The sequence below is a fragment of the Aptenodytes patagonicus genome, chromosome 1, assembly GCF_965638725.1.
Source record: "Aptenodytes patagonicus chromosome 1, bAptPat1.pri.cur, whole genome shotgun sequence".
Taxonomy (NCBI): domain Eukaryota; kingdom Metazoa; phylum Chordata; class Aves; order Sphenisciformes; family Spheniscidae; genus Aptenodytes; species Aptenodytes patagonicus.
The window spans coordinates 57,559,942-57,576,249 of NC_134949.1; the positions used below are offsets into that span (position 1 = coordinate 57,559,942).

General features: G+C 40.9%; 1 protein-coding gene across 6 annotated transcripts in view; it reads right to left on the reverse strand.

Moving 5' to 3' along the window:
• Positions 1–16,308, reverse strand: part of TNRC6B (trinucleotide repeat containing adaptor 6B) — a 150,164-nt gene that overhangs the window by 89,842 nt on the left and 44,014 nt on the right. For 2 of the 6 annotated variants that reach the window (XM_076337366.1, XM_076337377.1), the window contains exon 1: positions 1,554–1,756. The exons of the other annotated variants lie outside the window; for them this stretch is intronic. In XM_076337366.1, the coding sequence (XP_076193481.1) occupies positions 1,554–1,558 (5 nt within the window). In that variant the 5' untranslated portion in view covers positions 1,559–1,756. Of the gene's footprint in view, positions 1–1,553; positions 1,757–16,308 lie in introns of those variants that run through there. 6 annotated transcript variants of the gene reach the window in all.

Here is a 16,308-nt window from a genome sequence, read left to right on the forward strand (position 1 = left end):
TATTTCAAATATTTGCTAGCCAGTGTGTGTGTGTGTGGGGAAGCTCTGACAGTTACTACAAGACTATAATGAGGACAGCTAGATATATTTTCAGTGAACGTATCCAAATCTGTCTCCTCCATTTGTATGTAACTGTATGGATGTAAGGCCACAAAGAAATATAAAATATGACCTACCTCGTAGGTTTACAAAGTTGACCTGCTAACCATAATCAATGCACACATACACTGCGATGTGAAAGTACATTCACATGATTATTTGCATAATTATCTGCTGCTTAAATATTCAGCTACAAAAAATATCACAGTGCAAGGCCTATCAGAAAGGGGTGAAGAATAACGTATACCACCACACAGAATTTTTTTTTCATTTAACCTCACAGAAAGGAGCATTACATCACACTCTTACAATGCAGGAGGAGGGGCCTGTTCTCAGAAAGCAAGCTTCAGCTATTTCCCTTTAATTTTCTGTTTGGTTCTGGAGGGAGATGCAAAAATAACTTGGATTTAGATTTTTAGTAACATAGGAGACGGGCAAAAAAGCAAGAAAACACAGCTTTTAACCTGCATTTACTAACATGCAGAGGAATACTTGTTTTCTGAAGAATACAGGGCAGAAGTCTAAGAAACATCAGCAGTACCCAGCACCTTGCATTTGCAAGCGTGCGTTACTAAATATCTGCCCCACATTTTATCAGTCGCCAGACCCGTTAAGCAGAGAAGGGCTGCCCTTACTTCTGGGCAACCGGACGTGGCAAGACCATTTTAAAGCCGGCATTACCTAGCACGCCTAAGCTCGCTTTAACTCCCGATGCCACGTTCGTGGGGCAAGACCACTTGGTCCCACCGACGGCCGAAACGGCGGATCTGGCCGCCCCGGGGAGGGGGAGGGGAGCGGCGGCCCGAGCCCGCGCAGGAGCCCGGCGGCTGCTGCGTGCGCTCTGCTCGGCCGGGCTCTGCCAGCGCAGGAGTCCTCTAACCCCCGGACCTCCCCGCGCTCCCTACCCAAACCTGGCATTGTCCGTGTTCGGGTGCGTGATTTTAGGGTTGGGGTTTTTCCCCCCCACCCCGTTTCTCCCCGGGAAGGATGGCCCGGTGAGAACGCTTCCCCATCTGTCCCCTGTCGGACCCAGCAGCAGAAAGAGTGCGAACCCATTTTTATATATGCAAATTTTTGCAGCAGATTTAAGACCTTCGGGTGCTGTGGGGAAGAAATCACTGTTTAAGAAGCCTCTATTTGAATAAAACAAGATTTTCAGTGCTATCTTGTACTTCACCAGCTTGGAAAATACAAACGATCTTCTGCAATTTGCCTCAGTGTTTTAAATTACAAATCTCCTCAAAATCCACAATGCACTTCTAAAGAGACCTCCTTCTAAAAAGCCCTAAAAACCCACCAAAAGTGCTTTACACGTAAAGGCAGACAACATCTGAAGCAAGTATTTGTGCTAGAAAAAACACCTCTGCAAAACCACGGACGAAAACGGTCAGCTCCGGCTCTTAAAAATCTACTGATAGGTAAAAACAATAATAGAACATAAATGTACCACTAACCTCATAAAGTGCAGCAGTGCTTAAATCCAGCGAGTTGAGGCATACAAGGTAGAAATGGAAATGAAAAAAGATCCAAAAATGATTTTGTGGTTTTTTTTCCTCTCTTTATTTCAAATGTTCAGAAACCAGCAGAGACTCTGTCGGCCATTTTGGCTTGAACTCCCTCCCTCTCTCTCCCTCCCTCTCTCTCCCTCTTGCTCTCTCTAAAGGAAGAAGCTTTTTGTGACCTTCAAATAGAGGCAGGTCATGTGACTCCAGACAGGCTGTCAATCACGAGATGGGGCCGGCCTACTTCCCGCCTTAAAGGGACAGCGCCCTGCCTGCACCAGGGGACAACTGCTCCCCGCCAAGCAACGCCGCTCTAACGCGCTCTCCGCCCGCTTGATTCTTCCCCGTCCATCACGCAAGGGCAATACACAGGAAAGGTAAAATAGGTGAGCCGTGAGAATACGGAGGGCAACTCAGCTGGAGCTTTTCTTTAAAACCAGCTAAAGATAAAGCAGCCGATTATGCTAGTTCTACATTAAGGTTGCAGAACCAATAAACGGTGAATGATGAAATGTGTAAGTCCCACTAGCCACCCGCACTCTTCTGCGGTGCACCAGGGGACACCTGACCCTAGCACTTACCTCGAGAGGAAACCACATACTAAGTACCCCTTCCTGATTCAAGGACAAGAAGAGGTTCATCTTCAGTCCACAATGAATCCAGGCTGTAACCGGACTGTCTGCACGACACGCACATATAAACCTCAGACCCAGGTTCAGAGGCATGAACACCTGCAGGACAGCAGAGCAAACCCAGTCTCTCCTACTGCCTTGACTGTTTAAGTCTCAGGCTGCAACTCAATCATTAGGCAGACACTCGGTAGTCTCTTCCCACAATTTCCATAGATAAATGCTCCAATAGTTGAGAGAGAGAATCCCAGCATGTTGCAACACAAAAAAAAAAAATCTGCAGCGTGTTTCCAGACATTACCTTGAATGTGCAGAAACAGTAAAGAAGATAGTTCAGAAACAGTATATGGTAATGTAAGTATGATTCTGCTGTGAGGAGACTTGCTCCTGAGTCAGCCCAACACAGGTAACAAACACTTGAACCAGCTGCGTAATGCAACCGTGCCCGGTGAGGTAACTGACAGCAGCTCGGGAAGCTCACGAGAGCACCCTCGGGATTGAACCCTTAAAATACACAAGTTTTTAATTCTGTACAGTTTTGCACTGTAACTATGTAGAAAGTAAAAAAGACCACACTAGTAGTGAAAAAACACCACAGAATGAAATTAACTTGAAGAGTCATGGGGGGGGGCACTCCATAGGAATGCATTGGGGGGGGCAGAAGCCACACATCTTATGAACAAGAATAAAAATCATTTCATGCTACATAAGTCATTGGCTAAACATTATGTTTCAAAAAATCATCAGAAGGCTATGAATGGCTGATATGGTTCAGGTTTTGACACGCTTTGCTCCTACTACCCTCACGGTAAGGTACGGAAACTCTCCAATGGGGATTCTCCCAGTGAAGGGATTTCTTGAACAGAACTACAGCCTGCACCCTAACCTCCCCTACGTCTATCTCCACAGGCTCATTAAACTCTGGAAATAGCTAATGCGTGTTACATTTACAGGTACCTAATGAAATAAAAGTGGTTAGATGCCAGCTATTCAGGGTGCTCTGTCTAAACCAGAGCAGAGAATCGGCCTGCTGGATGTAACAGCTTGCGGGCGGTGCTTTGTGGCAGGGCTAATCCAAACACGGCAATTTAAGAAATGTGGTGAAATCTCAGGGAACATGTTCTTATTTGTGGCAAGACCCAAAGAGAACACCACAATTGCTCTGAATATCTAAAGACAAAACCCAAACCAACTGCTAGGCATCTGATTTACACAGTTTCATAAAAGCAAATATATATGCTTATTTATGAAACAGCTATCCCCCTTCTGAAAAATTACATGAAGTATTGCAGCTGCATGTTCTGTACATGTTCACATTGAGTATGACAGTATGCACTAAGCTACAGATAATTTTACTCCCTCTCAAAAGCCAAATTGTTTTACTCAGACTTAAAAATCCTCTTAACTCCAGTAGGGCTTGCCAGCTCTCCATTCTGAAGTCGTCGAAGCTTATACTTCAAGGAGTTGGTAACGCTGCGATGACTTTCAGCAACCAGCACTCGCTTGAGCTGCTGTGTATCAAGTGTAAATCCCTGCTATAAAATTTCACCTTGTCAATGTTCTATTGACAAAGCTTTTTAATCAGAAAACTTTTTTTGGGACAAGCAAATAATCAGTGAACCAAAAATATTTAGAGAGGCTAGTATGGGCAATTCCTGAATAACTGTAGCATGGATAAAACATCTTTGGTTATTTAGCATTCTGTTAAAAATGTATGGGCTATGGGCCTAGGTTTTACCTTGACTAGTTTGTCTTCCACAAAGAACCATGGACTCCACTTGACAAGGTGAAAATTACCCATGTTTTGTCTCCTTTAAAATGTTATTTGGAAGCAACTTCAAAATCCTTATTTTAATATAAAAATAAATGAAATAAATGCTTTAATTGAATTTTTTCAACTAAGCTAACAACTGAAACATACCTCATTCTTTATCTATTCCTGTTGGCATATTGGTTAAGACGGCTCACAAAAAGTTTTGGTTTTTTGTTTTGGTTTGGGGGGTTTTTTTTGGTTGGTCAGTTGGTTGGGGGTGTGTGGTGTGGTGTGGTTTTTGTGCGGTTTTTTTTTTTTTTTTAGTACAGCATTTCCCCAACCAAAATTGTGGAAGAAGCAGCAGCACAGTAGTTCAGAAAACAATGGAGTAGAGCATAAAAATACACAGCATATACAAAATCTGCACATCCCTTTTCAGAGGGCAATTGCACTTTAAAACCTAACCATTAAGCTTTCTGATGCTAACAGCACTGTTAATAGCTAGTGTTAATAGGTTATATCCTTGTTATGTGCTACTAACTTATCTGATTACAAACACTTCATTTCTAAGCACCATCCACCTGAGGATCATAAAGCACTTTAAAAACTTTAATGAAGCTTCACAGTGCTCCTATGAGGACAGTATCCAGTATGAGCAGACATATACATGCACACACACGCACATTAAGAGAGATGCTTACAGGCATGGATTCTCTGCGCTCGTATGTCAACCAAGACAGGAGAGGAGTGGTTTTTTTAATTCACATTAAGCTACATTGTGGTTCTAGTAACAGCTCATCCTTTCTGATAACCTTTTGATAAGAATCAATAAATTAGGCTTCAGGACTATGTACACAGGCGTGCTCCAGTGTCCACTAGACGAACTGAGCTATCAACTCTACTCTGCAGTTGTCATCTCAAAAAGGAGACCTGGCCTGTCTGATCTGTAGACCTTTACTCAATTTTAAAAGGATTCGAGTTCATCCAGTCCTTATGCAAAACTCCCTGGCTCATGAGCTGGCATTCTGTTTGGGCTCAAAGTCCTACAGTTTGATGCCGTATCTTACTTATTTTGAAGGCTGCGCCCTTGCCATCCTACAACACTGGACTCCACCCACTAGGCTTTCTACACTGCCCATACACATGTGGCAACAAATTTAAGGCTTATTTTTTCCCCTAGAAAGTTCTTCATAGCTGATACTGTGAAAAAGTCAATTCAGCTCCTCCCAATACAATTCCTCAGCAGAAACCTCAAATATTAACAAGTTTCTCATAGCATGAATACCTTCTCACCAACTGTCCTTTCTCCTGCTGGTGAAGAATTTGCTTCCTGAAGTATCAGAGGCAAAAAGGCAGATTTTTTTTGCCAAAGCAAACTGAAGCCTTCTCCTGGTTTCGGCAGGGATAGAGTTCATTTCCTTCCTAGTAGCTGGTAGAGTGCTGTGTTTTGGATTTAGGATGAGAACAATGTTGGTAACACACCGATGTTTTAGTTGTTGCTAAGTAGCGCTTACACCAGTCAAGGACTTTTCAGCTTCCCATGCTCTACCGACTGAGAAGGCTGGAGGCGCACAAGAAGCTGGGAGGGGGCACAGCCAGGACAGCTGACCCAAACTGGCCAAAGGGACATTCCATACCATATGACGTCATGCTCAGTACATAAACTGGGGAAAGCTGGCCGGGGGGCAACTGCTCGGGGCCTGGCTGGGCATTGTTTGGCAGGTGGTGAGCAACTGCATTGTGCATCACTTGCTTTGTGTAGTATTATTATTATGATTTTATTTTATTTCAATTATTAAACTGTTTTTATCTCAACCCACGAGTCTTCTCACTTTTACTCTTCCAATTCTCTCCCCCATCCCACCGGGGGGGGGGGGGGAGTGAGCAAGCAGCTGTGTGGTGCTCAGTTGCCGACTGAGGTTAAACCACAACAAGCCTATGTGCCATCCATCCTACTGCAGCTCATCAGTTAGATTTCCCTAGACCTCCCTCAACCAACCCCAGAAGGCGGGTGCAGTAACAGACACAAGATAATTGGAGGCCTATTCCTCCCCAGCTCCCCAACCAGTCATCAGTGGACAAACCAACCTGGATTACAATCCTAGCAAGCACACCTCTTCAAGTTAACAGGGATCAGAAAGGTCCCTTTGTCTTTCCGAGATGAAGTTAAAAGCATAACTTAGGGTAGGGACATGTATGTCCAGGTTACATAGTTGCACAGTTTCTAATAATAAAAAGCAAGCAGAGAACCCCTTAAATTAAGGAACAGAATTAAGAGTCTTAATTGTTCCTTGTGTGCTCTAACAACTGCCATACAATTTATTTCAAGAGAACAATTAAAAACATTAAGGTTAAAACCAGGAGTTCAAAGCATCTTGTTTCCTAGACTTGGTAACAACTAGGAACTTGACACAGGCATCTCAGTCCTGGATAAGAGAGAGTTCAGATCACTTTTAAATTATTTTCTCTGAACAGAGATGCTTAATGCCCAACCCTTCTGAAAAGTGAAGATGATAACTAAATCTGGCTGTATCAACAAACTTTTTTTTTTTTTTTAAGTCTTCACAGCAATTGCACATAAGCCATTGTGCGAGAGAGATGACCTCTCCTGCAGGAGTGCAGAACTTCAAAATGTTCAAGCATTCTTCAAGAACAAAATACTCATTCCTAAGGAAAACTATGGTTTTGTTTTGGGATTTTCCCCCTTCACATTTAGTGAGTACTGAGACATTTTATGCTGCAGAATTAAACAGAGCTGGCAGGGGTTTTTAACTATAGTAACCAAAAGTTTAATGTGAATTCTTTCTTCAGAGAAAAAATACCATGACGAAAAGCATCCAATAAAGGAAAAGCGTGCTTGGTTTCTGAAAAGGTTACAACAGATTTTGCATCCCTTACACAAAGGCACATTTTTGGAATAGAGCCGTAATACCATCATTGTTATTCAAAACTTACATTGCAACAATGTTTGGAGCCATACTAAAGCTCAGATCTCACTCATATCTTGCCAGGGACAAAAGAAAGAATACAAGGCCTGAAAACTTCACAGAATATGAAGTTTAAGACCTATACATGACTTCAAGGCCAAGCCAAAGTTCTGACCCTATACATTAATGAAGTGCTCACAGAAAGATAACAAGTCAGAAGGAAAACTTCATTCACCGAACTTTGCAAACACCCACTTTTCCACCTAATTTTTCCTCAATCTGCCACAATACTTTCCCTAGCTGTTCAGCCTATAAATAATCCATCGCTATGCCTCCACTTCTTCAATCTCCTCAAATGCCCTTTCCAAACTGGAGAAAGATTAAGCTTTGTAGCTGCCTTTTAACAAAGTTGTTCCATGAACAACGGAACTGAAAGCTCATTTCCTATGAATCTCTGTCACACATCACTGAACCTCTACTTTACTGCACTAATCCCAGCTTCCTGCACAGCCAGTTCTCCTTTGATGCCAAGGCTCTACCAGTGTATTGAGCCCTATGTAGATCTCTTCCCGTAACTTCTTTTCACCTCTTTCAGTACCTGGACAAAAAATAGCATATGCTGCAGCTAATCCCAAAACACACATGATGATTAGCCATTAGCAGACAAAACCAGAACAGATAATCTTTTGTTTTGTCCTGAAGCCCTTCTTTTAGTGGGGAAATTAATTTTGGTCTCTCCTCCAGGCAGTTACTGAAGTTTAACATATTGGTAATTACGACTATATTATAATTTCTGACTTCTCTGCCTCACTTGACCAAAACTAGACAAGAGACTCCGAACTTACTCGGGAAAGATACAAACACGGAAAGCAATTGCATGAGACTTAACTACTCTAGGAACTGAAAGAATTGACCTCAAACACCTTCTCCCATTCAATCACATCCCCCTCTAAGTGCTGAATGAGTTTTTATACCCATATTCTTGGAAGTTAAATTAGTACTTTCCAGTAACATAACATGCAAGGGAACTTGTGCAAATTAGTATTCTTAGAATTTGGTTAACCTGCTCCTTACTATCATCTCAGAAGCTTCTTGATTTTGGAGACTATAATCCTATCCTAACAGGTCTCCCTCTTCAGTTTAAAAAAATCCTATAAACTGCCAAAATATCAGTGAAATAGGAAAAGTCTATTCATTTTATGCAATTCTATCTATGTGAGTGAAAAGATAGTACTTCTTTCAAATAAATAGATGTTCAGGGAAATGGTATAGGGTATCACTCCACCCATATATACAGCAAGCGGTTGCTTTCTAATTGTTATTTACAGCATGTGAATTACCATGCCAGTTAGATCATTGATTCAACTGACCTGCCATCAACAATAGCTGTTACTATGCATTTCAAAAGGAGCATTAACCTCATTGGTTAAATCCTTCCTTCCCCCTGTTTAAGCCTTGAAGCTTTAAACATTTTAAAACAAATAGCAGCAAGCATTTTCATCTGACCAGGCTGGAATATTTAATGAAAAACTTCTTTTCACATCCATGTCGGCGACATGGACAGTGGGATTGAGTGCACCCTCAGCAAGTTTGTCAACAACACCAAGCTGTGTGGTATGGTTGACACGCTGGAGGGGGGATGCCATGCAGAGGGACCTTGACAGGCTTGAGAGGTGGGCCCGTGCAAACCTCATGAGGTTCAAGAAGGCCAAGTGCAAGGTCCTGCACATGGGTCGGGGCAATCCCAAGTACAAATACAGGCTGGACGGAGAATGGATTGAGAGCAGCCCTGAGGAGGACTTGGGGGTGTTGGTTGATGAGAAGCTCAGCATGACCCAACAACGTGCGCTTGCAGCCCAGAAACCCAACTGTATCCTGGGCTGCATCAGAAGAAGTGTGACCAGCAGGTTGAGGGAGATGATTCTCCCCCTCTACTCCACTGTCATGAGACCCCACATGGAATACTGCGTTCAGCTCTGGGCCCCCCAACATAAGAAGGACATGGACCTGTTGGAGCAAGTCCAGAGGAGGGCCATGAAGATGATCAAGAGGGCTGGAGCACCTCTCCTATGAAGACAGGCTGAGAGAGTTGGGGCTGTTCAGCCTGGAGAAGAAAAGGCTCGGGGAGACCTTATAGCAGCCTTCCAGTACCTGAAGGGGTCCTACAAGAAAGCTGGAGAGGTACTTTTTACAAGGGCATGTAGTGATAGGACAAGAGTAGTGGCTTTAAACTGAACGAGGGTAGATTTAGATTAGATATAAGGAAGAAATTCTTCACTATGAGGGTGGTGAGGCACTGGAACAGGTTGCCCAGAGAAGTTGTGGATGCCCCATATCCCTTCAAGGGGGTTCAAGGCCAGGTTGGATGGGGCTTTGAGCAACCTGGTCGAGTGGAAGGTGTCCCTGCCCATGGCAGGGGGGTTGGTACTAGATGATCTTTAAGGTCCCTTCCAACCCAAACCATTCTATGATTCTATAAACACTTTACCACAACAGGACCCCTTCTTTACATGGAGCCTTTAGACATGCTTCTACTGAAATTCAGTATACTCTGCTGACTTTGGTTTAGTCTGCTCATGCAAAGCAGATTTCTTACAAATACTTACAGGAAGTCTCACAACAGACAAGGAAGATTTTTGGACTGAGTTAGTCTTATTCCAGTCCAATTTTTTTTTTTCTTTTTTTTTCCCCACCTAAAAGTAAGCTATACTGCACTTAGATTTATTTTTTATTTATTTATTTATTTATGGTGAGATAGACCAGTACCTCTCTACAAATTGTTCTAACTTGCCTTTAGTTTTAGTATGGGGAGTTCAATCACTGGCCTGGAAACCTCTGAGCAAAGGAATTTCTGGCATCTTGGTTGGAGCTGGCACCAACCCATCTTCCTTTGTTCTCATTAAAGGAACCATAATATGCTAAGTTAAATAAATAATAAAAAAACCCCACCAAAGTAAAAGCAGAATACAAAAGGAATGCATATTCAGTGGATTACTGTAAGAGAAGATTTCCCTAATTTGACTCATTTTTCTAATAAAAGCACTATTTATTGCTGCAAAAATCTGTAAACTGATCTTTCCAAGTGACTTGAACATCTTCCCTAAGTAATTTGCCTTCATGTACAGCCCTTCAGTTTGAAATGTCAGGAAAGGAACAGCTAGCTATCCATGCAGAAAATTCTAAAGCTGTAGCGGTCACAAATATTCAAATGTATGCACTAACCTAAAAACAGTATGACCCCCAAATATGATCAACTTCGATGAAGGGCAGAGAGTCCAGCAAATTCCATCTATCTAGGTAGGATTAAAAGAAATCATACCAGCTCTCCAGATCACAGCATGCCAGAGGAGCAATGCAGCTTAAGAGCTCCAAAATATCTCTGTAAACAAGTTTTTAATTCATACCACGTTGACCACAGAGCACAGTATTTTTAGTCATACAAAGTAAGTCGTATCTTCTACATGGAATAAAGAGCTTGGGTGGGGTTTTTTTTTTTCTTCCCTCCCCTTCTTTAACCAATAATGGTCACCCCCCTGAAGGGTCTAGGTGGGATGTGCAACTTAGCACCAAGTTCTTGGACTTTAAGACCATTTACTTTTTTTATCCTTATCCTTTTATCCTTACTTTTTATACTTTTTATCCCTTTTTTAGGGATATCCTCTGGTATCCCTAAGCCACAGTGGATAGTCACCAGAATTTGTATTTTCTGTACACAGGAAAAAACAAGAGAGCATGAACTCAAATGTAACATACAATCATTAGACTTTTTTTTCCCTTCCCCTCTTCATCTTCAAAGGAAGATTCAACCATTCATCTGGGTGCACATAAAAAAAGTACCAAAGACTTGATGAATGTATTTATTCTTTGGAAAGAATGAAGCAGGGAAAAAAGCAGCAAGCAACTTAAATTGGATGCAAAAGGAAAAAAACCTAAGTTTTAGGACTGTAATTCATACACATTTATGAAGCCACTGACTTGCACTAACAGTCCAAAAAGTGAATCCTTAGCAAATCAAAATGTGCAGCACTAACTTGGTGTAGATACCACAGAAATTTGTCTAAATTAAGATATTTTTACATTAAGAACATAGACAAAACAGTAATTTAGGCAGGGCTCAAAATTATTAACAGCCCTTAAATGATTTTGCTTGCTGTTCTTTAAGTCTGTTATCTCACTCCCATGTAAGATGTCATCCAACAGCTGCCATCTAAATAGCAATGAAATGCTGAAAAGAGAGCAACGTCCAGCCATCCATGTAAATGATACATCAGAGGGCAGTTACCTCAGAGGCAGCTCCTGAGGAAGTGGCAACTTGGGAAAGGGAGAGGGAACAGGCACTAATCAGCCAGACCTAAAAAAAGACTTCTTGGACAATGAACTTGAGATGTCAATAGTGTCCAGTAGATAGTTTGCTTCCTGGAAAGGGACTAGAGGACAGAGGGTGGAGGGTGTGGTGGTGTCTGAAATAAAGAGGCTCTGGGATTTTAGGAATTTGATCAGTATGCAAATGCTCTCCCCTTCAAAGTACAGTAAGCTCTTTAAGACAGCAGTAAATCAGAATACCCTCCTTCTCACTAGCCATCAGAATTACTACTAACTGTAATAACTAGAGAAACCAGTGGTATCAAGGATAATAGTTGACACTATCTACTCTGGGTATTTTGCAATATCATATTTATAAATCAAGCAAGCTGGAATGGAAAATATACTTTCCTCTTGTTTTGGAAAGACAACAAATGTAAAGAAGCCTCTTGATCAGATGAGACTGCAACTTCAGAAGCAGGCTTTATGCACTTCCTACACAGGACAAATACAGATTCTTAGGGGGGGCAGAACCCAAACAAACTAGCCTGTTCTTACCACAAGACATCTGGAAGAAAGCACTATAAAATCCTAGGGAAAAGAAGCGCCAAACTATTCACACTTAGAATGTACACTGTCCACAAAGCTTTTCCTCTCAATATTCAGCAGCAGTGTAGGTTAAACACATTGGGATAGTAAGTGGGAACTTAACTTCCAAAGTTGACTTTTTTCCTGTGTGATCTCCCATAGCTTCCCCCCCCCCAGTCACCTGGCTTCTGTTTTTCCACATATTGAGAAAAATACTTGCAAAATAACAGTACACTAATGGTGTAGGTTAGCTGAGGTACGTGGCAAGCTTATATCTGATCATGACAAAATAAAACATACAGTGCTATATGCTTTGCTACCTCCTAATTTATGGTTTGACAGGAAAAAAAAAAAATCACCGAGGTGGTGAAATGGGGAATCTTAAAAACCATGAAATGACAATTGAAAGTATTTTCAAGACTAACTTGCAGAAGTGAACGCCTAATTTTAAATTATTTTTGCTTCGAATACTCAGATTAGAGTTTTCCTGTGGGTAATACCTCTAATTTTAAGTACAAAAATTTCAAAAGATTTAAGTATAACATTAAACTGGTAAAATATGGAAGACACTTGATGGAACTTTTGGCATTTTAAACTGCTTAAGTTTTTAGTATAAATTCTGCATATTTTTGTTATATTGTTCAGAAGTACTGTATCGTAAAGCATGCAAGCCAGCTTTTGCAACATTACTGAATTACCAGTCTTATGGCTAAAACACAGCTGCCTCTACAGATACACAATTCACTGCTGTCTCATCCATTTCTACCCACTCAATTGCACAACAAAGGGCAATTCTTTTATCTATGCCTCAGGGCCCCCTTATATACAACAGGTAGAGTTGCCTTCAAATGCAAACTTGTCCTGCTGCTCACTCCACTGCAGGGAGTGAAAAGACTTCTACAATATGAAGGTGATGAAAATATTCCTTAAACTTTAGTTGGACCAGTTTTCATCTTAAGTTTTACTCTAATGGTCTCGCACCCTCAAATATCCTTTCAAATCTCCAAGGACATAAAAGAAAAAAAAATTTCAAAGTTGGAACTCTCCTACTCAGATGCCAATACCAGAGGTAACCTGAATTATCACTGAGACTGAAGCATATTCTGACACGCTAACAGAACTGCAATACCCTGTGACAAAAGTGTCTGGTATGGCCACTACAGACATAGCACGTCTCTGTGGTGGGTTGTTAGGATGTTGGACAGAGGACTTCAGTGTTTGGGACATTTATCTAATGGGTTACTTATTCTACACACACATAGAACAATCAGCAACAAAAAATCAGCTACGCCTTTACTTTTGAACATAATTGTTAATGTTTCCAAGGAAAGACATAACTTGCCATGAATTTCAACAGAATTTGGGATGATACCCAAATTTAGGTACCCCAAATCTGAGTTGATAATCTGAACTAGGATTTAGAGGCTACTTTGAAAATCCCACTGTGAATCTTCTGAAAAAAACCTGCTTAGGTTGGTACTATCAGTAAATTAAAAAAGTGCAATGGTACTCAAGACAAATCTCAATACCTTCTGTAATATGGAACGTCCTTAAAACACCAAAAAACAAACCCTGTTTTAGCATTTAGCTAACTGTTTACTTTAAATTTGGTAAGAACAGTGTTTTTATGCTACAGGGACAGAAGCTGTCTATGGCTAGGGTTCTTCATGGGATTTTAACACTAAAGAAACCCTTCAAAAGAATACTGTAGTACTTCATAACAATGTCTGGCATTCTCACCAACCAAAGCAGACATCTTCAGGATACACCATTGCAGCTTTTTTACAGTTTTCAGCAATGCTATGAAACAGTAAGATTGGTCATTTTATGCCATTGTGGCAGTGATATTTACACATGCACCCAATATTGGCAGGCTGCTGAAAATGAAGAAAGACTGGCCTATTAACTGGCTCCTTAATTTGAAGTACAAGAAAAGGCTGATAGAGCTTGTTTCACCTATTTTTAAAATTACAAAACCAAACTGGGGGGTGGGGAGATAATTCTGCTGTGTAAGCAAACATAGAAGTAAGTTTTAATGAAGACTGAGCCAGACTTTCAGACATGCACACTGGAAGATGAAAGGCAATGGACATAAATTGCAACAAGGAACATTCTTACTGAATATTAGGAAATTTTCTTCACTGTGAGAGTGATCAACGTTGCAACAGATGGTCCAGAAAGGCTCTAGAATAATCCTGAGAAGCCCGATACAACTTGGAAGTTAGATCTAACCTTCAATCCGTCCCTCCTTTGAGCAGGTGATTGGACGAGATGACTTTCAGAGGTCCTTTCCAACTTAAATTATTTTATCAGTCTATGATTCCTGTTTCCAGCTTAGACCATTTTAGCTACTGCTTTCTTTTAATTGTAGTGTCACACAAATCCAGGAAGACATTGAATATTCCTGCTGAAATGTCAAAGAATAATGTAAGAGAACACTACCAAATTTAAAACAATTTTGTGATCCTCACTAGTTGCAATCTCTTCCTGGCATTACTGCAATTTTGGAGGGTCTCATTAAAAACTCTTGCCTCAGAATCTATACATTAAACTATCAAGCCAGGGAAAAGGCTATCCAGTAGGTCTAACCAATAACACTTTGTAAATTATGGAAATGATCTTGTTTTGCTATCTTTCTTACAATATGAATCACTTCCAGATGTACAAATTGCCAAAACAGTTGAAGACTTTTCTCTCCCATTTCTACAAAACAGCAGGTGGGGAATAGCCAGCTGAGTTACTTCCGACAGCAGTAATAGCTTGGCTTACCTTGCTAGTAAACATGAGTATGAACTTGGCCCACTTTAAGTCCGAATAGCTACTGTCAGACAGACTTCTCCGTGTGTCAGTCAGGAATAGTAGAACATTTACAATTTTCTTATAAAAAGGAGTTTTTCATTACACGATCCCTTTTACTAATAGATCAAGGTGCATAAGTTTCTGGTAGTGACAGCAGGGGATAATTTATTAGCACAGGCAGAGCTGCTAATTAATACTGCTAGAACTAGGAGTACAACCTCAATTTAAGGACTTGAGTAGAATTTTTTTTTCCTACCCCAAAAAAACATAAAAAGAGAAGCTGCTCTCTGCTCATCAACAGAAGTTTGACTGTTTTGGAAAGAAGCTTCTGGATCTAAGTTGCCTGTTAACCTTTGCTCTAGCAGTGAAGAATTAAAAGCCCTATTACAATTCGTAAGGCAGCAAGAAGCTACTGCCATGTAAAATTTAAGTATTTTGGGGGGAGATAATATTTACTCCCTAAGCATGGCAATTCAGGTCAACCTCCTCATAATGGATGAAAATATGAGAATACCTCTAACAATGTCCACCTGCAATTAAACATAATCATACTGATCTTTCGCAAACTTTTCCTTTGGAAGGGAGGGAAAGGGGTTTCTTACCAAACATATTAGCCACATAACAAAATAATGTGGTCAAGTGTAACAAACAAAGTTATATCACATACCAGAGCTGAGAGGAGGGAGGAATTTACAAAATACTGAAAAACTGAGAAGTAACAATTTCTCAAGGAGTCCATTGGTCCTCTGCTGGAGTAGAAGCATGGTCCAAGACAGCCATTTTCAGCTCCAGTAGTCCAGGCAGACTCGCTTCTTTTTAAGTGTAGGTTTTAGAGTAAGTGGCAGCCCTCACTGCTGCACAACCATGACAGTTTTGTTACACAGGCACCCTGCATAAACTGCAAATCTTTCACAGGACTTGAGACGAGTATGCCCATTCCATATTTCACTCATACTAAGGATTTTGAATGGGTAACTTCTCTTCTTCATAATTAGCTTCAATTGAAATCCATTATATTCACATTGTAAATGATCAGTTGAAGATTTCTAAAGACCTTGTATACAGTCTAACAGGATAATTCCTCCACACAAAGCTGACAGATACCAGCAGGCAGCAGTTCTCAGGTATCATCTACAGTTCAATAAAAAAAAATCTTAAAATGCTGCAACTTTTGTACAGTAAGTCTGCCTGAAAGAACTGTTCAGTACAGCAAAAGAAAGGTTCGTGAGACTGAAGCAGGTTTTTTTTAATACTAGAAGGTACTCTTGCAATGCCAAGTTTTTATCCCTGAGTCAAACTGAGTTGAAATACTCTGCTGCATTTCAGAAATAAAGTGCCAGAAGTCATCCATGGATGCTGGCTCCTTGTAATCCATTATGAAGCTGTACTTTAGCAAAGGAAATTTCACATGAACTGGGGCTAGGTAAGAACTACTGCTTCCACTGAAAGTCTCTCAGAAGTACCTTTTTATTTCTGTTCTTTCATGCCCACTCAAACTTTGAGTCCCTTGGAATGCAGTTAAATATTAAGAAACTGCTGGGCTTGCCTAGGAAGTTAACACTTGCAGACTGCTCCAGCACTCTAGTGCAAGTTAGCTCCCTCGCAGGTCAGTTGCTGAAACTGTATCTTCTGAATACTTACTTCCTCAACAATCTCAGTACAGAGTTACCCAGATCAGGCTGCCTATGAAAGGCAATTAGATTAACATG